The following is a 24,224-nucleotide window of genomic DNA, read 5'->3' as shown; positions in this document are numbered from 1 at the left end:
GTTTTAGAGGAGGCACGGTATTTCAGTGTTTTTGTATTGGGGATGTGTTAGAGGAGGCACAGAATTTCAGTTTTTTGTATTGTGGAGGTGTTAGAGGAGGCACAGTATTTCAGTGTTTTTGTATTGGGGATGTGTTAGAGGAGGCACAGAATTTCAGTTTTTTGTATTGTGGAGGTGTTAGAGGAGGCACAGTATTTCAGTGTTTTTGTAATGATGAGGTGTTAGAGGAGGCACAGTATTTCAGTGTATTTGTAATGATTAGGTGTTAGAGGAGGCACAGTATTTCAGTGTTTTTGTAATGATGAGGTGTTAGAGGAGGCACAGTAGTTCAGTGTTTTTGTATTGTGGAGGTGTTAGAGGAGGCACAGTATTTCAGTGTTTTTGTAATGATGAGGTGTTAGAGGAGGCACAGTAGTTCAGTGTTTTTGTATTGGAGATGTGATAGAGGAGGCACAGTATTTCAGTGTTTTTGTAATGATGAGGTGTTAGAGGAGGCACAGTATTTCTGTGTTTTTGTAATTATGAGGTGTTAGAGGAGGCACAGTATTTCAGTGTTTTTGTATTCGGGAGGTGTTAGAGGAGGCACAGTATTTCAGTGTTTTTGTATTGGGGATGTGTTAGAGGAGGCACAGAATTTCAGTCTTTTTGTGTTATGGAGGTGTTAGAGGAGGCACAGTATTTCAGTGTTTTTGTATTGGGGAGGTGTTAGAGGAGGCACAGTATTTCTGTGTTTTTGTAATTATGAGGTGTTAGAGGAGGCACAGTATTTCAGTGTTTTTGTAATGGGGAGGTGTTAGAGTAGGCACTGTATTTCAGTGTTTTTGTATTGGGGAGGTGTTAGAGGAGGCACAGTATTTCAGTGTTTTTGTTTTGGGGAGGTGTTAGAGGAGGCACAGTATTTCAGTGTTTTTGTAAAGATGAGGTGTTAGAGGAGGCACAGTATTTCAGTGTTTTTGTAATGATCAGGTGTTAGAGTAGGCACAGTATTTCAGTGTTTTTGTAATGATGAGGTATTAGAGGAGGGACAGTATTTCAGTGTGTTTGTAATAATGAGGTGTTAGAGGAGGCACAGTATTTCAGTGTTTTTGTAATGATGAGTTGTTAGAGGAGGCACAGTATTTCAGTGTTTTTGTAATGATGAGTTGTTAGAGGAGGCACAGTATTTCAGTGTTTTTGTATTGGGGAGGTGTTAGAGGAGGCACGGTATTTCAGTGTTTTTGTAATGATGAGGTGTTAGAGGAGGCACGGTATTTCAGTGTTTTTGTATTGTGGATGTGTTAGAGGACGCACAGTATTTCAGTGTTTTTGTAATGATGAGGTGTTAGAGTAGGCAAAGTATTTCAGTGTTTTTGTAATGACGAGCTGTTAGAGGAGGCACAGTATTTCAGTGTTTTTGTAATGATGAGGTGTTAGAGGAGGCACAGTATTTCAGTGTTTTTGTAATGATGAGGTGTTAGAGGAGACCCAGTATTTCAGTGTTTTTGTATTGGGGAGGTCTTAGAGGAGGCACAGTATTTCAGTGTTTTTGTATTGGGGATGTGTTAGAGGAGGCACAGAATTTCAGTTTTTTGTATTGTGGAGGTGTTAGAGGAGGCACAGTATTTCAGTGTTTTTGTAATGATGAGGTGTTAGAGGAGGCACAGTATTTCAGTGTATTTGTAATGATGAGGTGTTAGAGGAGGCACAGTATTTCAGTGTTTTTGTAATGATGAGGTGTTAGAGGAGGCACAGTAGTTCAGTGTTTTTGTATTGTGGAGGTGTTAGAGGAGGCACAGTATTTCAGTGTTTTTGTAATGATGAGGTGTTAGAGGAGGCACAGTAGTTCAGTGTTTTTGTATTGGAGATGTGATAGAGGAGGCACAGTATTTCAGTGTTTTTGTAATGATGAGGTGTTAGAGGAGGCACAGTATTTCTGTGTTTTTGTAATTATGAGGTGTTAGAGGAGGCACAGTATTTCAGTGTTTTTGTATTCGGGAGGTGTTAGAGGAGGCACAGTATTTCAGTGTTTTTGTATTGTGGAGGTGTTAGAGGAGGCACAGTATTTCAGTGTTTTTTTTAACGATGAGGTGTTAGAGGAGGCACAGAATTTCAGTGTTTTTGTAATGATGGGGTGTTAGTGGAGGCACAGTATTTCAGTGTTTTTGTAATGATGATGTGTTAGAGGAGGCACAGTATTTCAGTGTTTTTGTAATGAGGTGTTAGAGGAGGCACAGTATTTCAGTGTTTTTGTAACGATGAGGTGTTAGAGGAGGCACAGTATTTCAGTGTTTTTGTAATGATGGGGTGTTAGAGGAGGCACAGTATTTCAGTGTGTTTGTATTGGGGAGGTGTTAGAGGAGGCACAGTATTTCAGTGTTTTTGTAATGATGTGTTAGAGGAAGCACAGTATTTCAGTGTTTTTGTATTGGGGAGGTGTTAGAGGAGGCACAGTATTTCAGTGTTTTTGTATTGTGGATGTGTTAGAGGAGTCACAGTATTTCAGTGTTTTTGTAATGATGAGGTGTTAGAGTAGGCAAAGTATTTCAGTGTTTTTGTAATGATGAGGTGTTAGAGGAGGCACAGTATTTCAGTGTTTTTGTAATGATGAGGTGTTAGAGGAGACCCAGTATTTCAGTGTTTTTGTATTGGGGAGGTGTTAGAGGAGGCACAGTATTTCAGTTGTTTTGTAATGATGTGTTAGAGGAGGCACGGTATTTCAGTGTTTTTGTAATGATGTGTTAGAGGAGGCACAGTATTTCAGTGTTTTTGTATTGGGGAGGTTTTAGAGGAGGCACGGTATTTCAGTGTTTTTGTAATGATGAGGTGTTAGAGGAGGCACAGTATTTCAGTGTTTTTGTAATGATGAGGTGTTCGAGGAGGCACAGTATTTTAGTGTTTTTGTAATGATGAGGTGTTAGAGGAGGCACAGTATTTCAGTGTTTTTGTTTTGGGGATGTGTTAGAGGAGGCACAGAATTTCAGTGTTTTTGTATTGTGGAGGTGTTAGAGGAGGCACAGTATTTCAGTGTTTTTGTAACGATGAGGTGTTAGAGGAGGCACAGTATTTCAGTGTTTTTGTAATGATGGAGTGTTAGAGGAGGCACAGTATTTCAGTGTTTTTGTAATGATGGGGTGTTAGAGGAGGCACAGTATTTCAGTTTTTTTGTATTGGGGAGGTGTTAGAGGAGGCACAGTATTTCAGTGTTTTTGTAATGATGAGGTGTTAGAGTAGGCAAAGTATTTCAGTGTTTTTGTAATGATGAGCTGTTAGAGGAGGCACAGTATTTCAGTGTTTTTGTAATGATGAGGTGTTAGAGGAGACCCAGTATTTCAGTGTTTTTGTTTTGGGGAGGTGTTAGAGGAGGCACAGTATTTCAGTGTTTTTGTAATGATGTGTTAGAGGAGGCACGGTATTTCAGTGTTTTTGTAATGATGTGTTAGAGGAGGCACAGTATTTTAGTGTTTTTGTAATGATGAGGTGTTAGAGGAGGCACAGTATTTCAGTGTTTTTGTTTTGGGGATGTGTTAGAGGAGGCACAGAATTTCAGTGTTTTTGTATTGTGGAGGTGTTAGAGGAGGCACAGTATTTCAGTGTTTTTGTAACGATGAGGTGTTAGAGGAGGCACAGTATTTCAGTGTTTTTGTAATGATGGGGTGTTAGAGGAGGCACAGTATTTCAGTGTTTTTGTAATGATGAGGTGTTAGAGGAGGCACAGTATTTCAGTGTTTTTGTAATGAGGTGTTAGAGGAGGCACAGTATTTCAGTGTTTTTGTAACGATGAGGTGTTAGAGGAGGCACAGTATTTCAGTGTTTTTGTAATGATGAGGTGTTAGAGGAGGCACAGTATTTTAGTGTTTTTGTATTGGGGAGGTGTTGGAGGAGGCACAGTAGTTCAGTGTTTTTGTATTGGGGCGGTGTTAGAGGAGGCACTGTATTTCAGTGTTTTTGTATTGGGGAGGTGTTAGAGGAGGCACTGTATTTCAGTGGTTTTGTACTGGGGAGGTATTAGAGGAAGCACAGTATTTCAGTGTTTTTGTAATGATGAGTTGTTAGAGGAGGCACAGTATTTCTGTGTATTTGTAATGATGAGGAGTTAGAGGAGGCACGGTATTTCAGTGTTTTTGTATTGTGGAGGTGTTAGAGGAGGCACAGTATTTCAGTGTTTTTGTAATGATGAGGTGTTAGAGGAGGCACAGTATTTCAGTGTTTTTGTATTGGGGAGGTGTTGGAGGAGGCACAGTAGTTCAGTGTTTTTGTATTGGGGCGGTGTTAGAGGAGGCACTGTATTTCAGTGTTTTTGTATTGGGGAGGTGTTAGAGGAGGCACTGTATTTCAGTGGTTTTGTACTGGGGAGGTATTAGAGGAAGCACAGTATTTCAGTGTTTTTGTAATGATGAGTTGTTAGAGGAGGCACAGTATTTCTGTGTATTTGTAATGATGAGGAGTTAGAGGAGGCACGGTATTTCAGTGTTTTTGTATTGTGGAGGTGTTAGAGGAGGCACAGTATTTCAGTGTTTTTGTAATGATGAGGTGTTAGAGGAGGCACAGTATTTCAGTTTTTTTGTAATGATGAGGTGTTAGTGGAGGCACAGTATTTCAGTGTTTTTGTAATGGTGAGGTGTTAGTGGAGATCTCAGTATTTCAGTGTTTTTTTATTGAGGAGGTGTTAGAGGAGGCACTGTATTTCAGTGTTTTTGTACTGGGGAGGTGTTAGAGGAAGCACAGTATTTCAGTGGTTTTGTAATGATGAGGTGTTAGAGGAATTATTTGAATTATTTATTTGAATTAGACCCTTTTCAAAAAGGGCTTATTTCAAAACTTTATAATATAATTATGAAGATACGTTCAGAGCCCCTTTATAAGACTAAACAGGATTGGGAAAGAGAGTTTTAGTATTTCTAGTGAGAATTGGGATAGAATTCTTCAATTAGTTAATACATCATCGTTATGTGCCAAACATTCACTAATACAATTTAAGGTTGTACATAGGGCTCATATGTCCAAGGATAAATTAGCTCGTTTTTACTCTCATATAAGTCCTATTTGTGATAGATGTCATTCTGAAATTGCGTCTTTAACTCACATGTTTTGGTCGTGTTCATTTTTGGAGAAATATTGGAAAGATATTTTTGATAGTATTTCTGCGCTTTTGAATATTGATTTTCAACCTCATCCTATTACCGCAATTTTTGGTTTACCAATGTTAGATTCACAGCATTTATCTTCTTCAGCCCGTCGAATGATTGCATTTCTAACTCTGATGGCTAGAAGATCTATATTGTTGAATTGGAAAGAAATTGATCCTCCCACTGTATTTAATTGGTTATCTCAAACTATGTTATGTTTAAATTTAGAAAAAATTAGAAGTGGTTCTTTTGAGACTTCTATTAAATTTGAAAAGTTATGGAGACCATTTATTCAACATTTTCATATGATGTAATATGACCCTGTGCCAAGTACATTTGATTTCCTGCTTTTATCTTATGTATTTTGAGAGGACTGGAAGTGACGGCATTGATGAATACTTATTTTTGTGAGATATTATAAACAGCCCACTTTTTTTTTCTTCTTCTCTTTTGTTTGTTTTTTTTTCTTTTATATTACTTATTAGTTATAGTTATTAGATTAGATTAGTTAGTTTTGCATTATATAAATTTTTTTTGTTTTTTTTTCTTTCTTTTTTCTGTTTTTTTATATTATACATTATGAAATATTTAGAATTACTATGTCCATACATATATCTTATGGCTTATGTCTTGGTAAACTCATTTATATTGTAACTATTATGTATGTTTTTTTCATATGTAATGGAATGTGTATGTTGGTAATTTCTTTATCAATATATCATCTGTATTCTGTCCATATTACTAATATTAATAAAAAGATTTAGAAAGAAAGAGGTGTTAGAGGAGGCACGGTATTTCAGTGTTTTTGTAATGATGAGGTGTTAGAGGAGGCACAGTATTTCAGTGTTTTTGTATTGGGGATGTGTTAGAGGAGGCAGAGTATTTCAGTGTTTTTGTAATGATGAGTTGTTAGAGGAGGCACAGTATTTCAGTGTTTTTGTATTGGGGAGGTGTTAGAGGAGGCACGGTATTTCAGTGTTTTTGTAATGATGAGGTGTTAGAGGAGGCACAGTATTTCAGTGTTTTTGTAATGATGAGGTGTTAGAGGAGGCACAGTATTTCAGTGTTTTTGTATTGGGGAGTTGTTAGAGGATGCGCAGTATTTCAGTGTTTTTGTATTGGGGAGTTGTTAGAGGAGGCACAGTATTTCAGTGTTTTTGTATTGGGGAGGTGTTAGAGGAGGCACAGTATTTCAGTGTTTTTGTATTGGGGATGTGTTAGAGAGGCACAGTATTTCAGTGTTTTTGTATTGGGGAGGTGTTAGAGGAGGCACAGTATTTCAGTGTTTTTGTAACGATGAGGTGTTAGAGGAGGCACAGTATTTCAGTGTTTTTGTAATGATGAGGTGTTAGAGGAGGCACAGTATTTCAGTGTTTTTGTAATGATCAGGTATTAGAGGAGGCACAGTATTTCAGTGTTTTTGTAATAATGAGGTGTTAGAGGAGGCACAGTATTTCAGCGTTTTTGTATTGGGGAGGTGTTAGAGGAGGCACAGTATTTCAGTGTTTTTGTATTGGGGAGGTGTTAGAGGAGGCACAGTATTTCAGTGTTTTTGTAACGATGAGGTGTTAGAGGAGACACAGTATTTCAGTGTTTTTGTAATGATGAGGTGTTAGAGGAGACACAGTATTTCAGTGTTTTTGTAATGATGAGGTGTTAGAGGAGACTAATGCCCCATACGTCACAAGCTGAGCCTGTTTTATTTCATAGGACTCCTGTTTCAGGGGTTAGTGTTGCAGCTATTAAGAATTCAGCAGCTTAACTTCAGGTGTAAGAATTCTAAATAGGGACACAGATGACCTGACAAAGATTACGACCATCCCTGTCTCTGTAGAACTTGCCTGACATGCTTTGTTCCTCCACAAACTGCTAGAATTTTAAGTTGATTCACAGGGTCCTTCAGCCCATCTGGTCTGCATTAACCAACTGCTGTCCATTAATGTTGATTCTGCACTCCCTCCCCTCATTCACTGGCGGCAATTTCCGGCGGCCAATTAATCCACACATGATTGTGATGTGTGCTGTTCTCTGTTACACTGCGCTGTGAAATGTCAGAATTTCAGCAGAGATTTGTGGCCTTCCCCTCCCACCCCCGCCAATCCAAATTCCAGCCTTTCCCTCGAACCTCACAAAACCTGCCCCCTGACCTGTGTGCCGCAGCTGTTTGGAGAGTTCCAGGGTGAAGAGGATATTCATCAGTTTGCTGTTGTTGTAGCATTGGTCAAAGGTGGGCCGCCCCAGGTCCTCACCCCACAGCTGCCCCAGCTTCACCTCCCCTTTCCTGTGGTTCATAGAAGAGACGTTTACAATCCGGCTGCATGGAGTCCTCTTCAACAGACCTGGTCCGTCAGACATAGGAGCAGAATTAGGCTTTCAGTACAGTGGGTCTGCTCCGCTATTCCATCATGGCTGATTTATTTTCCCACCCCAGTACCATGCCCCTGCCTTTTTCTGTAACCTTCTACACCCTGACGAATCAAGACCCTATCAACTTCCATTTTATATACACTCAAAGTCTTGGCCTCCGCAGCCATCTGTGGCAATGAATTCCACAGACTCACCATTCTCTGGCTACAGAAATTCTTTCTCATCTCCATTCTAAATAGATGTCCCTCCGCTCTGAGGTTGTGCCCTCTGGTTTTAGACTCTCCCACTGTTGGAAGCATCCTCTCCATGTCCATTCTATCTAGGCCTTTCAATATTCAATTGCCTCAGTCTTCTAAACTCCAGTGAGTGCTTGACAGTACCATCAGTGCTTGCCCTTTCATTCCAGAATCATTCTCATAGACCCCTTCTGGATCCTCTCCAATACCGGCACATCTTTCCTTAGAAAAGAGACCCAAAAGTTGGAGGCAGGCTTGCAACAGAATGGCCAGCAATGTCAGGCCAGTGTTTTCCCCAATCCCCCAGCCATTTCACCACTGCTCACATGCCCCAGCATCTGCCCCCCAACCCAGTCAGATGGACTTCACACACCCTATGTGTGTGGAGATTAGGGTCAATAGTGGGGACCAACCAGTAACAGAGCGAGTTTCTGGTCTCAGCCCATCAGTTCACCATCTCCATCCCTGTCTCTCAGCCCCCACCCACCTACCCCTCAAGAAATTCAGCAAAACCTGTCAGGCAGGTGTCTCCCCATTTCCACACTGGTAACAGGAGTCACCTGCAACCTATTTAAACACACAACCCTTGTTCACTCATTTGAACCAGCCAGCCTCAACAATTTCCTTGTCTTCAGCTCTTTGTTATGTTAACTATCTGTTCCCTCTTGTTTTGTGGCCCCTCCTGGCCAGTTAATTTGCAGATAATTATTAGTGTGATTGTTCAGTGCTATGTTGCCTCCACTGCTCTGTGTTGGATATGTCCTCCTCTGCATTTCAAAACTAATCCTGAGCAAGCACACACAAAATACTGCAGGAACTCAGCAGGTCAGGCAGCATCCAGTCGAGGTTTTGGGCCAGGACTCTTTCTCAAGACAAGTGTGACCATTCTCCACTACAGACACTGCCAATCGGCCGAGCTCCTCCAGCATTCTGTGTGCATTGTGTCACCTGTCCCACCAACCATCCCCAGGTCACTGTTACACCTCCCATTCTCACTCTGATCTCCCCTCCCCTGGGATGGGACATCAGGTGGGAGTCACTCACCCAGCAGCAAGTTGGTCAGCAGGAAGTGACCCAGATAGTTGGTGGCGAAGGTCAACCCTAAGCCCTCAGGAGTGATGGTACTCGGCAGACCTGGGGGAGACAGAACATTCTGGAACCAGTCATCTCAGTGAGGGGGCTGGAGGGCAACAGGCTGTCCCAGGAGCAAGCAGGGAAGGTGTGCTGGGGTCAGGGAGGAAGAGGGGGAGGGAGTAGAGGGAGAGTGGGGAAGAAGGCTGGTCTGATGGAGAGCGGGGAAAATGGGGTGTAGCACATACAGCTTGAGTGGGGATGGGGTGAGGAGGGTGACAGAAACTAATGAGGACTCAGCACCAATGGCAGACCACTGCCTCCCCATGACCCTTCCTGCATCCTCACCCCTCCCTGGGACACTCCTCCATGCTGAGCCCCTTCTCCTGGAGATTCCCTCTTACTCCCACCTTCACCCACTTCTCCGGCACACTCTTCAACCCTCCCACCCCACGACCCTCGCTCCTCTCCCAACCCTCCCCTTTCCCCTCACTTCCCCACACCCCTTCCGACTGAGCCTCAGCTCAGTGACTCATCTCGTTACCGGTTGCGCCCGCGTTGTTGACGAGGATATCGAGCTGCCTCTCCTCCCGCTGGATCCGCTCGGCAAACTCCCGCACCGACTTCATGCAGCTGGTGTCGAGGATGCGAAGGTGGACGTTACTGTTACCCGTCTTCCGTCGGATCGCCCGCTCGGCCCTCCGACCTCTGTCCTCGCTGCGACAGGCAAGGATCACACGGGCGTTCCTCCGGGCAAAGTCCTCAGCAATGTACCAGCCAATCCCTGGCACAGACACAAACCCTCCATGAGAACCATTTCCAACACATAATCACTTCTCCGTCCCCAAGCTCCCACCCCTCGGAGAGAGAGAGAGGGTCAGGACAAATGACACCTGGTCAAGGGTCCGGAGTTTGGGATCAGAGCTGAGAGTTTGCTGTTTGTAAAGCGAGAGTGTTAATAATGTCAATGGAAGCAGTATAATCTGTAATATCTATGTGAGGTGTGGTCTCAATTCAAAGTAAACGTACAACAGTAGAGGCTCTTCGGCCCATAATGTTGTACCGATCTTTTAACCTACTCCAACAGCAATCTAACCCTTCCACCCCACATAGCCTCTGCTTTCCTATCATCTACGACCCTACCTAAGATTGGGTGCTATGGTAACGTAACAGTCAGCATAATGCAGTTACAGCACCCACGACCCGGGTTCGGTTCCCGCCACTGTCTGTACGGAGTTCCCCTTGTGGCTTTTTCTCGGTTTCCTCTCATATTCCAAAGACGCGCAGGTTAGCAGCTTAATGGGTGATGAGGGTGATTTACTGGTATGGACTCATTGCAGCAGAAGGGAATGTTACCGAGGTATAAGCAAACAAATGAAATAGAGCACAGTACAGTGCAAAATAGGCTCTTCACATTGTGTTGTGCCCATCGTTAATCTACTCTGAGATCGATCTCCTACACAGTCCCTAAACCTCCATTTTGTATACTTCAACCTGTCTAAGAGTCGTTTAAATGTCCGGAAGGCATTGGTCTCTCTCACCACCCCCAGCAGGGTTTTCCAGGCACCCAGCACCCTACCTTTGATATTCCCTCGCACCCTCTACTTTCCTTCACACCACTCACATTAAATGGATCTTCAATAAGGATCATACTAGGAATTTAGACCATCAGTGGTGGGCAAATTATTGGAGAGGATTCATAAGATACAGGAGCGGAAGTAGGCCATTTGGCCCATCAAGTCTGCTCCGCCATTCAATCATGAGCAGATCCAATTCTTCAAGTCATCCCCACTCCCTCCCTTCACCCCATACCCTTTGATGCCCTGGCTAATCAAAATCTATCTATCTCTGCCTTAAATACACCCAATGACTTGGCCTCCACAGCCACTTGTGGCAACAAATTCCACAGATTTACCACCCTCTGACTGAAGACCAACAATTTCTCTGCACTTCTGAAGTTGTACCCTCTTGTCCTAGGATCCCCTGCCATGGAAAATAACTTCTCCATATCTAATCTGTTCAGGCTTTTAACATTTGGAATGTTTCTTTGAGATCCCCCCTCATTCTTCTGAACTCCAGGGAATACAGCCCAAGAGCTGCCAGACGTTCCTCATATGGTAACCCTCTCATTCCTGGAATCATTCTTGTGAATCTTCTCTGAACCCTCTCCAATGTCAGTATATCCTTTCTAAAATAAGGAGCTCAAAACTGCACACAATACTCCAAGTGTTGTCTCACGAGTGCCTTATAGAGCCTCAACATCACATCCCTGCTCTTATATTCTATTCCTCTAGAAATAAATGCCAACATTGCATTTGCCTTCTTCACAACCGACTCAACCTGGAGGTTAACCTTTGGGGCATCTTGCACAAGAACTCCCCAGTCCCTTTGCATCTCTACATTTTGAATTCTCTCCTCATCTAAATAATAGTCTGCCCATTTATTTCTTCCACCAAAGTGCAAGACCATATACTTTCCAACATTGTATTTCATTTGCCACTTCTTTACCCAATCCCCTAAACTATCTAAGCCTTTCTGCAGGCTCCCCATTTCCTCAACACTACTCACTCCTCCACCTATCTTTGTATCATTGGCAAATTTAGCCACAAATCCATTAATCCCATTGTCAAAGTCATTGACATAAATCGTAAAAATCAGCGGTCCCAACACCGATCCCTGTGGAACTCCACTGGTAACCGGCAGCCAGCCAGAATAGGATCCCTTTATTCCCACTCTGTTATCTGCCGATCAGCCAATGCTCCACCCATGCTAGTAACTTCCCATAATTCCTTGGGCTCTTACCTTGCTAAGCAGCTTCATGTGTGGCACCTTGTCAAAGGTCCTCTGAAAATCCAAGTATACAACATCCACTGCATCTCCTTTGACTACCCTGCCTGTAATTTCTTCAAAGAATTGCAGTAGGTTAGTCAGGTAGGATTTTCCTTTCAGGAAACCATGCTGGCTTTGGCCTATCTTGTCATGCGCTTCCAGATACTCTGTAATCTCATCCCTAACAATCTATTTCAACAAATTCCCCACCACTGATGTCAGGCTAACAGGTCTATAGTTTCCTTTCTGCTACCTCCCACCCTTCTTAAATAGCGGAGTAACATTTGCAATTTTCCAGTCATCCGGTACAATGCCAGAATCTATCGATTCTTGAAAGATCATCGTTAATGCCTCCACAATCTCTCCAGCTACTTCTTTTGTTACGAAGGATGAACAACTCTGATGGGCAGAAGGGTGCAGAGTCGCCCATGCCCCCCCCCTTTGGAGAATCGCAAATCGCTACTATTTCGATGCTGTTATCAAGGAAATAAGAGAGACAAAGGAAAGCTGCCAGGGCAGTTGTTATTGGTAACAGCTCATGAAAGTTAATGAGAGAGAGAGACAGCTAACAAAAAGGAGCGGAACCATTGATTACTGCTATTGTCTTTTGGAGAAGGATTGTTTACTTGGTACTGTTCTATTCATTGAAACCCCTCAGGGGACAACCAGAGTGGGCTGGTTTGATGGGTTACATCATCGCAACCTGATTGACACCTGAGACCCCCTAAGTGGGGATAAAAGTGAGGTCTGGGGTAACACCCCTCAGATGCACCAGGACAAACGCTTGTGAGCATCAGAACCCCCACGAGACAGGGTGGGAGATCGGAGACAGAACAAAGGGTCGGTAAATTTTAACTCACAGTGTTTTGTAGCAAGACCAGTGGGGGCTTGTATGTGTGTCCACCCTTGCCTGGGTGACGAGTCCACCACGGAAGAACGGTCTAGCTAAAGGATGGAGGGGTCATACGTGAATGGCCACAACAACAACGCATCAACGGATCAAAATCGTAAAGGAAGGTTGGCAAGATAATAGCTGTTACTGTTCACATGTTTTCTATCTCTCTCGCAGCCTGCATGAACTGAACTGAACTTTATATTTCCATCTGACAATTCATTATCCCCTAGACAACGATAGAGCTTGTTTCATTAGTGATTATTATTATACCCACACTTTTAGGTTTAGTATTGCTAACGTATATTCTCTGTATATTCGTATTGATATTATTTTGTATATTTTTGCTAATAAATATTGTTGAAAATAGTATCACCAGACTCCAACGGACACTTCTATCTTTGCTGGTAAGACACCCAGTTACGGGGTACGTAACACTTCCAAAACCTGAGTGTGAATACCATCAGGTCCAGGAGGTTTATCCACCCTCAGAACATTAAGGTTCCTGAGCACCTTCTCAGTCTTAATTTTCACTGCACTTCCCTGACACTCTTAAATGTCCTGTATATTGCAGATGTTTTCCACTGTGAAGACTGATGTAAAATGCACATTCAGTTCCTCTGCCATCACAGTGTCTCCATTACAATATCTCCAGTGCATGTTCTTTTGGTCCTATATCTACCCTCAATTCTCTTTTACCCTTTATATACATAAAAAAGCTTTTATTATCTTTTTTGATATTAGTCACCAGCTTTCTTCCATAATTCATCCTTTCCTTCCTAATGACTTTCTTAGTTTTCTTCTGCAAGTTTTTAAAAGCTTCCCAATCCTCTGTCTTCCCACTGGCTCTGGTTTCCTTGTTTGCCTCTCTTTTGCTTTTAGTTTGGCTCTGACTTCACTTGTCAGCCACAGTAGTGTCCTTCTTCCATTCGAAAATTTCTTCTTATTTGGAATATATCTGTCTTGCACTTCCCTCATTTTTTGCAAAAACTCCAACCATTGCTGCTCTGCTGTCCTTCCCACTAGTGTCTCTTTCCAGTAAACACTGGCCAGTTCCTCTCTCATGCCATTGCAATTTCCTGTATTCCACTGAAATACTGACACATTGGAATTTAGTTTCTCCTTCTCAAATTTCAAAGTGAACTCGATCATATTGTAGTCATGTTCCCTAAGGGCTCCTTAACCTTAAGCTCTCTTATCACCTCCAGATCATTGCACAACACCCAATCCAGCACAGTCGATCCCCTAGTGAGCTCAACAACAAGCTGTTCTAAAAAGCCATCCCTTAGACATTCTACAAATTCTCTCTCGAGGTCCAGTACAGGCCTGGTTTTCCCAATCCATTTTCATGTTAAAATCCCCAACGATTATCATGACATTGCCTTTCTGACATGCCTTTTCTATCTCCTGCTGTAATTTGTAATCCACATCCCGGCTGCTGTTTGGAGGCCTGTATACAACTGTCATTAGGGTCCTTTTACTCTTGTCATTCCTTAACTCAACCCACAGAGACCCTACACCTTCCAATCCTATGTCATCCCTTTCTTTTTTTGTAATTTATTTTTTTATAGAAGTTCATCATCAAACAATCATTTCCATAAGATGTATTTCAGACATTGTACATATACATCATATAATCATATATATCACAAATCTCCACAAAGTATTTATCTTGGGTATACACTTATAGAAAAGAGTGGAAAGAAAAAACAAGCAAAAGGAAAGAACTATGTACAAGTAGGGAGTGATTTTTGCCACCGCTATTTTTTAATTGACACCGACGAGCTCTGACTTAATATCCCGGAGCTGCTGCTTTATATCTTTCTGGACCTCCATTATTTCTTTCAGGATTTCAAAGGTATTCGCTGCTTCGCTTGAACGAGGCCCAGCGTCTGCCTCACTAACACGTGGTCGGGTAGGAGAGCCGCTCACTGCGCTCCCCTCGGCTGCAGGCTCCGTAGTGTCGCTTTTTAAATTTCTGTTCTTTTTCCCCATTCTTGCCACTCTTTTCAGTTCAAATATTTTTTGAAAAATATTATACTTGATGGGTTAACGGGGCTTAATATGCTTTTTCTGGAGGAGCTAGCGACTTAAGCTGCCATTCTCAACGATGACGTGAGAACCTGTAGTTCCTAAAGTCTATAGAAACGAGATTTTAACTTTTAGTGTGACCTTGGGTGGTCATCTTGGTGTGAATAAAACTATATACAAGATTATGAAAAAATTCTTTTCACCTGGTTTGAGGAGAGATGTTATGACGTTTTTCTGGACCTGTCACACGTGTCAGGTTGTGGGTAAACCTAATCAAGGTCCCCCAGTTGCTTCACTGCAGCCTATTCCAGCATTTGGTGAACCTTTTCCTAAAGTTATTGTGGATCGTGTTGGCCCATTGCCAAAGACTAAAGCTGGCCATCAGTATTTGCGAACTAACATGGGTACAGCCTCCAGATTTCTAGAAGCAATACTGCTCAGAAATATCAAAGTTAAAACTGACAAAGGCTCTTATATATTTTTTCACTTTAGTTGGGTTACCTAAAGAGATTCAATCTGACCAGGGAAGTAATTTCATGTCAGGAGCATTTCAGCAGCTTGTTTATGAATTGGGAGCTAAACAGATTACATTGTCTGTGTACCATCCAGAGAATCAAGGAGCTTTAGGGAGATTCCATTGTACTCTCAAGAACATGATTACAACATATTGTTTCGAGGATGAAAGGACTGGGATGAAGGAATACCTTTGCACTTATTTGCAGCAAGGGAAGTTGTTCAGGGATCCCTCGGTTTTAGTTCTTTCGATATTGTATTCGGACATGAGGTGAGGTGGCCTCTATTCTTATTAAAAGAACAGTGGGTTAATGAGGATGTACAATTGGACTTGCTAGATTATATTTTAAAACTTAAAGAACATTTGCAGAAGGTTTACAAACTGGCCCTGTAAAATTTAAAAACAGCCCAAAGTAAAATGAAAGTCTGGTATGATCGAAAGGTGAAAAAGACCATAAGGTCATAAGACAAAGAAGCAGTAGTCGGCCATTCAGCCCATCGAGTCTGCTCCGTCATTTCATCATGAGCTGATCCAATCTCCCCTTTAGTCCCATTCCCCCGCCTTCTCACCATAACCTTTGATGCCCTGACTACTCAGATACCTATCAATCTCTGCCTTAAATAGACCCAATGACTTGGCCTCCACTGCCACCCGTGGCAACAAATTCCACAGATTCACCACCCTCTGGCTAAAAAAATTCTCTTTGCATCTCTGTTCTGAATGGGCGCCCTGCAATCCTTAAGTCATGTCCTCTAGTACTAGACTCCCCCACTATGGGAAACAACTTTGCCACATCCACTCTGTCCATGCCTTTCAACATTCGAAATGCTTCTATGAGGTCCCCCCCTCAGTCTTCTAAACTCCAAGGAGTACAGTCCAAGAGCGGTCAAACGTTCCTCATATGTTAACCCTCTCATTCCCAGAATCATTCTAGTGAATCTTCTCTGAACCCTCTCCAATGTCAGCACATCATTTTTTTTAAAATAAGGAGCCAAAAACTGCACACAGTATTCCAAGTGAGGTCTTACCAGTGCCTTACAGAGCCTCAACATCACATCCCTGCTCCTATACTCCATTCCTCTAGAAATGAATGCCAACATTGCATTCGCCTTCTTCACCACCGACTCAACCTGGAGGTTAACCTTAAGGGTATCCTGCACAAGGACTTCCAAGTTCCGTTACATCTCAGAACTTTGAATTCTCTCCCCATTTAAATAATGGTCTGCCTGTTTATTTCTTCTACCAAGTGCATGACCGTACACTTTCCAACATTGTATTTCATTTGTCCCTTCTTTGCCCATTCCCCTAATCTATCCAAGTCTCTCTGCAGACTCTCTGTTTGCTCAGCACTACCGGCCCCTCCACATATCTTTGTATCATCAGCAAGTTTAGCCACAAAGCCATCTATTCCATAATCCAAATCGTTGATATACAACGTAAAAAGAAGCGGCCCCAACACGGACCCCTGTGGAACACCACTGGTAACCGGCAGCCAACCAGAATGGGATCCTTTTATTCCCACTCTCTGTTTCCTGTCAATTAACCAACACTACATCCACGTATGTAACTTTCCTTCAATTCCATGGGCTCTTATCTTGTTTAGCAGCCTCATGTGCAGCACCTTGTCAAAGGCCTTCTGAAAATCCAAACACACAACATCCACTGCATCTCCCTTGTCTGGCCTACTCGTAATTTCCTCAAAAAATTGCACTAGGTTTGTCAGGCAGGATTTTCCTTTAAGGAAACCATGTTGAGTACTGCCTATCTTGTCATATGTTTCCAGGTACTCCGTAACCTCATCCTTGTCAATCCAGGAGTTTGGATTATCTCCTTAAACCAGGAGATAAAGTTTTAATACTTTTACCTACAAGTTCAAACCTCCTTCATGTGAGATTTTTAGGTCCTTTTGAAATTGAATCACGGGTTAGTGATGTAAATTTCATAGTCAAAATACCTGATTGTAAATGCAAAACCCAGCTTTGCCATATCAATATGATAATATGACCTTTGGTGAGACGCATCCAACAGCTGTGGTGGCTGTTGACAGCAGCCGTGAGTTTGAAAACTCTGGGAAGGAAATTGTTGGTTCTACTGAGCTCCATATTAAGCTATTGGCACATATTGGCACAGCTCCATTGGCACAGCTAAATTAACAAATGCAGTCATTTTGAAGGACCTTGAAGGGAAATTGGCTCATCTCCAACCCCAAAAGAGACAGGAGATGAAACAGCTAATTTTTAACTTTCTTGATTTATTCCCAGATGTTCTGAAGAGAACCACAGTGACTTGCCATGATGTGGATGTTGGAGATGCTAAACCTATTAAACAGCACCAATATCGAATGAATGTCAAGAAAAGAAAACTTGTTGAACAGGAGATAGAGCATATGCTAAAGAATGACATTGTTAGACATTCCACTTCAAATTGGAGCTCACCCTGAGTCATTGTACCAAAGCCAGATGGGAGAATCAGATTTTGTACTGAAGGTTTTGTACCGAAGGTGAATGCTGTAACAAAGACAGATACTTATCCCATCCCTTGAGTGCATGTTTGCATTGTCGTGGTTAAAGAAAATGGTTAATCAGACTCCAGTTCAACTGCACAGTCTGATTTTATAGGAATATGATCTTATGATAACTCATATTAAAGGCAAGGATAACATAATTGCTGACTGTCTTTCTAGATGTTAAGTTTGCCATGTCTTTTTCATAGTGGAATGAAATTTATTATTTGTATATGCTTCTCCAAAATGTTATATTATGCTAAATGTACCACGACCTCTTTTGAGTGGAATGGGGGGAGGGGTGGCGCAGCGGCGGGAGCATGAATGGAGGGACATGGGAGAGAGAAGTGAAAGGATGGGTGTGTGGGTGGCAAAGGGAGGTGAGGGGTTGAGTGTGGGGAAGAGTGAGGGGAGAGTGGGAGGGGTTGAGTGTGGGTGATGAGTGTGTGGGTGGGGAAGGGAGGAGGTGGCTTGAGTGTGGGGAGGAGAGTGAGGGGTTGATTGTGGGAAAGAGTGAGGGGAGAGTGGGAGGGGTTGAGTGTGGGGAAGAGTGAGAGGAGAGTGGGAGGGGTTGAGTGTGGGGGATGGGTGAGGGTGGGGAAGGGAGGTGAAGGGTTGAGTGTGGGAAAGAGAGTGAGGGGTTGAGTGTGGGGGTGAGTGTGTGGGTGGGGAAGGGAGGAGAGGTTTTGAGTGTGGAGAAGAGAGAGAGGGGTTGAGAATAGGGAAGAGTGAGGGGAGAGTGGTAGTGGTTGAGTGTGGGCAAGAGTGAGGGGAGTGCGGGAGGGGTTGAGTGTGGGGGTTGGTTGTGGGTGGGGAAGGGAGGTGAGGGGTGGAGTGTGGGGAGAAGAGCGAGGGGTTGATTGTGGGGAAGAGTGAGGGGAGAGCTGGAGGGTTTGAGTGTGGGCAAGAGTGAGGGGAGAGTGGGAGGGATTGAGTGTGGGGAAGACTGAGAGGAGAGCAGCAGGGGTTGAGTGTGGGGAAGTGTGAGGGGAGAGCTGGAGGGTTTGAGTGTGGGGAAGAGTGAGGTGAGAGCGGGAGGGGTTGAGTGTGGGGGATGGTTGTGGGTGGGGAAGGGAGGTGAGGGGTGGAGTGTGGGGAAGACTGAGAGGAGAGCAGCAGGGGTTGAGTGTGGGCAAGAGTGAGGGGAGAGTGGGAGTGGTTGAGTGTAGGGGATGGTTGTAGGTGGGGAAGGGAGCGAAGGGTTGAGTGTGGGGAAGAGTGAGGTGAGAGCGGGAGGGGTTGAGTGTGGGGAAGAGTGGTGAGAGTGGGAGGGGTTGAGTGTGGGGGATGGTTGTGGGTGGGGAAGGGAGGTGAGGGGTGGAGTGTGGGGAAGAGAGCGGTGTTGAGTGTGGGGAAGAGTGAGGTGAGAGCGGGAGGGGTTGAGTGTGGGGGTTGGTTGTGGGTGGGGAAAGGAGGTGAGGGTTGGAGTGTGGGGAGGAGAGCGAGGGGTTGATTGTGGGGAAGAGTGAGGGGAGAGCTGGAGGGTTTGAGTGTGTGTGGGGGAGGGAGAGTGAGGGGTATGTATAGAGAAGAGTCAGTGAGAGCGTAGGTGGGTGGGTGGAGAGAAAGTGAGAATGGGTGTCTGGGGAAGGAGGAGGGTTTTGGGTGGCTGGGTTGAGGGGTAGATCAACTCACCTGGATCTCTTTATTTCTCTGCCGGAATTGCCCATTTGCAGAATTCTGCAGCAGTCTTTTGAAGCATTTGACCATCAGCAAAATATTTCAAGTCCCGGATCCTCGCCCCTCGGCTTCCGGGATGGAATTCCCCTCGTCCCCTGTCCCATCCCCTCCACCGAACCCCGAGCTTCGGAAGGATGGGCTCTGCTCTGACATGGGGTGTGGACTGGCGCTGCCGCTGCTGCCATTACCTGTGTTGGATCCGGTGACGATGGCCGTCTTGCCTTTGAGGTCCACGGGACAGTTCCTAGGTCTCCAGCAGCCCTTCCTCTGTGATCGGACCACCAAGTAGAGGAGGATGGAAGCCACGAACCAGAAAGGATGGGAGGTGAGAGAGGAGAGGACGGAGATCATTGGACTGAGCTGTACGGGATCCATGTTCCGTGTGCCGTGTGGCAGCAAGTTTTTCCGATTACACGCTCAGCTCAGAGTGCAATGTCCCACCGTTAAAGGAACTATGATAACACACACTCCGAGGTCGGGAGGGATGTGATATTCAACCAGATGACCTCGTGACTCATGTTTGTACCCAGAAAAACACACAGAAATATTCAAAGTAAGTTTATTATCAATCTACATGATTCAAGTACAACAGAATAGAACCAATGAAAAAGAGACAGACAGTGTGATAAAGACAGTACATTATGCAAATACAAACAGAAAAACAAGTTGAATAAGTTAGGTCTCTATTCATTGGAGCGTAGAAGGTTGAGGGGGGATTTGATCGAGGTATTTAAAATTTTGAGAGGGATAGATAGAGTTGACGTGAACAGGCTGTTTCCATTGAGAGTAGGGGAGATTCAAACGAGAGGACATGATTTGAGAGTTAGGGGGCAGAAGTTTAAGGGAAACACGAGGGGGTATTTCTTTACTCAAAGTGTGTTAGCTGTGTGGAATGAGCTTCCTGTAGAAGTAGTAGAGGCCAGTTCAGTTGTGTCATTTAAGGTAAAATTGGAAAGGTATATGGACAGGAAAGGAGTGGAGGGTTATGGGCTGAGTGTGGGTAGGTGGGACTAGGTGAGATTAAGGGTTCGGCACGGACTAGGAGGGCCAAGATGGCCTGTTTCCGTGCTGTGATTGTTATATGGTTATAACAAATTGATAATGGCACTAGTGGATAAGTAATGTTGAGAACACTACTAGTGTTCTGAGCTGCCTACAGTACTTTTCCATGCAAGAAATATTGTAGGAAAGGCAGCTGAGCTCAGGGCATACACCAACACCTGGAATTATGACATTGTAGCCATTAGTGAGACCTGGTTGCAGGAGGGGCTGCTCAACACTCCAGGTTTTTGTCGTATTAATTGTGACAGGATGGGAGGGATCAAAGGAGGAGGGGCGGTGTTACTAGTCAGAGAAAATATCACTTCAGTGCTCAGTCAGGACAAACTGGAGAACTCTTCTCGTGAAGCTTGAGGCAACCTGGCCTAGTTGCCCTTGGGAAGGTGGTGATGAGCTACCTTCTTGATCCGCTGCAGTCCCTGAGGTGTGAGCACACCCACAGTGCTGTTAGGGAGGGAATTCCATGATTTTGACCCAGTGACAATGAAGCAAAGGTGATATGTTTCCAAGTTAGGCTGGTGAGTGATTTAGAGGGGATTTCCAAGTGGTGGTGTTCCCAGGTATCTGCTGCTCTTGTTCTAGATGGCAGTGGTCGTGGGTCTGGAAGGTGCTGCCTTAGGAACTTTGGTGTGTTGTTCAGATTCAGCTTATTGTCATTTAAAAACCACAAATACAATGCAGTTAAAAAATGAGACAATGTTCCTCCAGAATGATATCACAAAAGCACATGACAAAACAGACTACACCAGAAAATCCACATAACATTTGGCAATCCCCAATCCGGAGTCTGGAGAGGCAGCTACGTACTAATATCGCGCTACCATCTTAGTGCGTTCCCTGGAAAGGAGTGTTGTTGGAGCTGCACTCATCCAGGCGAGTGGTGAGTATTCCATTACGCTCCTGATTTGAGCCTTGCAGATAGTGGACAGACTTTGGGGAGTCAGGAGGTAAGTTACACGCTGCAGGATTCCTCGCCTTTGACCTGCTCTGGTAGCCATGATGTTTATATGGCTAGACCAGTTCAGTTTCCTGTCAATGTTAACCCCCAGGATGCTGATAATAGGGGATTGTTACATACCCCTGTCACGTGACTGGGGTTGAAGCTGTACTGGACTTGAGGTAATGGTCTTGTGATGGTGGAGTGACATCATTTCCCCGCCAGTAGAGGTCATGTGACAGGTTTTTTTTTACAGGATATAAAAGGAGGACCCCCTCCCTGCGAGGAGGGGCAGTTCATAAGAACATAAGAGATAGGAGCAAGAGGCCAATCGGCCCCTCAAGCCTGCTCCGCCATTCAACAAGATCATGGCTGATCCAATCTTAACTCTAGTTTTCACCGAATCCCACAAGGCAACAGTGCCAACCAACAGGGCACCATGCCGCCCATTTTATTTTATTATTCATCCCGCCCAAACCCATGTGATCACCCGGGGGGAAAAAAAACGATTTGCCAATTGAGGAGAAAAAATCTGCAAAATTCCTCTCTGACCCATCCAGGCTATCAAAAACTGGCCCAGGAGATCACATGGCTGATCTAAACCTAGCCTCATGTCCACTTACCTGCTCGCTCACCGTATCCCCTAATGCCATTTTTATCCAGGAAAATGTCTATCTCCGTTTTGAATTTATTGAGTGTAGTAGCTTCCACAGCTCTCTGGGGCAGTAAATTCCACAGCCCTACTATCCTCTGAGTGAAGAAATTTCTCCTCATCTCAGTCCTGGAATGGCATCCCCTTATTTTAAGATTATGCCCCCTAGTCCTAGTTTCACCCATCATTGGGAACATTCTCCCCGCATCCACCCGATCAAGCCCCTTCACAATCTTATATGTTTCAATAAGATCGCCTCTCATTCTTCGGAACTCCAATGAGTAGAGTCCCAATCTACTCAACCTCTCATCGTACGTCAACCCACCCATCCCCGGAACTAACCTAGTGAACCTTCTCTGCACTGCCTCGAGAGCCAGTATGTCCTTTCTTAAATATGGACACCAGAACTGCACGCAGTACTCCAGGTGTGGTCTCACCAATACCCGGTACAACTGCAGTAAGACCTTCCTGTTCTTATACTCCATCCCCCTAGCAATAAAAGCCAGCATTCCATTGGCCTTCTTGACCACCTGCTGCACTTGCATACTAACTTTTTGTGTTTCCTGCACCAGGACCCCCAGATCCCTTTGCACAGAAGCACTTTCCAGTTTCTCTCCATTTAGATAATAACTTTCTCTATTATTTTTCCTGCCAAAGTGCAAGACCTCACGCTTGTCAGTATTATATTTCATCTGCCAAATGTCTGCCCAATCACTCAGCCTATCTATGCCCCCCTGCAGGGTTTCAATGTCCTCCGCACTCAACACACTCCCTCCCATCTTTGTGTCATCAGCAAACTTCGATACGTTGCACTTAGTCCCTTTCTCCAAATCATTAATATAGATTGTAAAGAGTTGGGGTCCCAACACTGACCCCTGTGGAACACCACTAGTCACCAACTGCCAGTCTGAGAATAAACAATTTATCCCAACTCTCTGTTTTCTGTTAGAAAGCCAATCCTCCACCCATGCCAGAATATTATCCCTAATCCCATGATTTTTTACTTTAAGTAATAATCTTTGGTGTGGCTGGATTTGTCATGTTGACTTCATGCCACTGCATGGTTCAATATTATGACACAGTTTAGTTGAAAGATGGAGTTTTATTTAATGCCTAAAGTTTAAAAGGTCATTGCCAGCAGTTTCTTTATAATACTGCCAGTTAAATATCAGTGGACAGTGAAGATTGGAGTTTAGACAATAGACAATAGGTGCAGAAGTAGACCATTTGGCCCCTCGAGTCTGCACCGCCATTCTGAGATCATGGCTGATCATCCACTATCAATACCCAGTCCCTGCCTTGTCCCCGTATCCCTTGATTCCCCTATCCATCAGATACCTATCTAGCTCCTTCTTGAAAGCATCCAGAGAATTGGCCTCCACCGTCTTCCGAGGCAGTGCATTCCATACCTCCACAACTCTCTGGGAGAAGAAGTTTTTCCTCAACTCTGTTTTAAATAATTGACCTCTTATTCTCAATCCATGCCCTCTGGTACTGGACTCTCCCAACATCTGGAACATATTTCCTGCCTCAATCCTATCAAATCCTTTAATTATCTTAAACGTTTCAATCAGATCCCCTCTCAATCTCCTCAGTTCCAGTGTGTACAAGTGCAATCTCTCCAATCTCTCTGCGTAAGACAGCCCTGCCATCCCAGGAATCAACCTAGTGAATCTACGCTGCACTTCCTCAATTGCCAGAATGTCTTTCCTTAAACCTGGATACCAAAACTGTACACAATATTCCAGGTGTGGTCTCACCAGGGCCCTGTACAAATGCAAAAGGACATCTTTGCTCTTGTATTCAATTCCCCTTGTAATAAAGGCCAACATTCCATTTTCCCTCTTCACTGCCTGTTGCACTTGCTCATTCACCTTCATTGACTGATGAACTAGGACTCCTAGGTCTCTATGCATTTCTCCCTTACCTAACTCTACACTGTTCAGACAATACTCTGCCCTCTTGTTCCTGCTTCCAAAATGGATAACTTCACATTTATTCACATTGAATGACATCTGCCAAGTATCTGCCCACTCATCCAGCCTATCCAAGTCTCCCTGTATTCTCCTAACGTCCTCTTCGCATGTCACACTGCCACCCAGTTTAGTATCGTCAGCAAACTTGCTGAAATAGTTTTCAATGCCCTCATCTAAATCGTTGACATAAATTGTAAAGAGCTGTGGTCCCAATACAGAGCCCTGTGGTACCCCACTAGTCACCTCCAGCCAGTCTGAGAAACACCCATTCACTGCTACCCTTTGCTTTCTATCTGCCAACCAGTTTTCTATCCATGTTGAAACCCTGCCCCCAATGCCATGAGCTCTGATTTTACTCACCAATCTCCTATG

At 44.0% G+C, this 24,224-nt stretch overlaps 1 protein-coding gene across 2 annotated transcripts in view; it reads right to left on the bottom strand.

Annotated features, from left to right (window-relative positions):
• Positions 1 to 19,714, bottom strand: part of zgc:64106 (uncharacterized protein LOC393348 homolog) — a 354,694-nt gene extending 334,980 nt beyond the window's left edge. Inside the window, exons 1-4 of one of the 2 annotated variants that reach the window (XM_059965903.1) lie at positions 19,417 to 19,714; positions 9,324 to 9,563; positions 8,753 to 8,842; positions 7,253 to 7,444 (exon numbers count right to left, since the gene is read on the bottom strand). In XM_059965903.1, coding sequence (XP_059821886.1) covers positions 7,253 to 7,444; positions 8,753 to 8,842; positions 9,324 to 9,563; positions 19,417 to 19,603 — 709 coding nt within the window. In that variant the 5' untranslated portion in view covers positions 19,604 to 19,714. The remainder of the gene's footprint in view (positions 1 to 7,252; positions 7,445 to 8,752; positions 8,843 to 9,323; positions 9,564 to 19,416) is intronic. The other variant, XM_059965905.1, reaches the window with a different exon arrangement.
• Between the last annotated feature and the right edge of the window lie 4,510 nt (positions 19,715 to 24,224).

Source organism: Hypanus sabinus, chromosome 3 (assembly GCF_030144855.1).
Source record: "Hypanus sabinus isolate sHypSab1 chromosome 3, sHypSab1.hap1, whole genome shotgun sequence".
Taxonomy (NCBI): Eukaryota; Metazoa; Chordata; class Chondrichthyes; order Myliobatiformes; family Dasyatidae; genus Hypanus; species Hypanus sabinus.
Note: the sequence above shows the minus strand (reverse complement) of the source record. Positions and strands in the feature narration are given on the sequence as shown.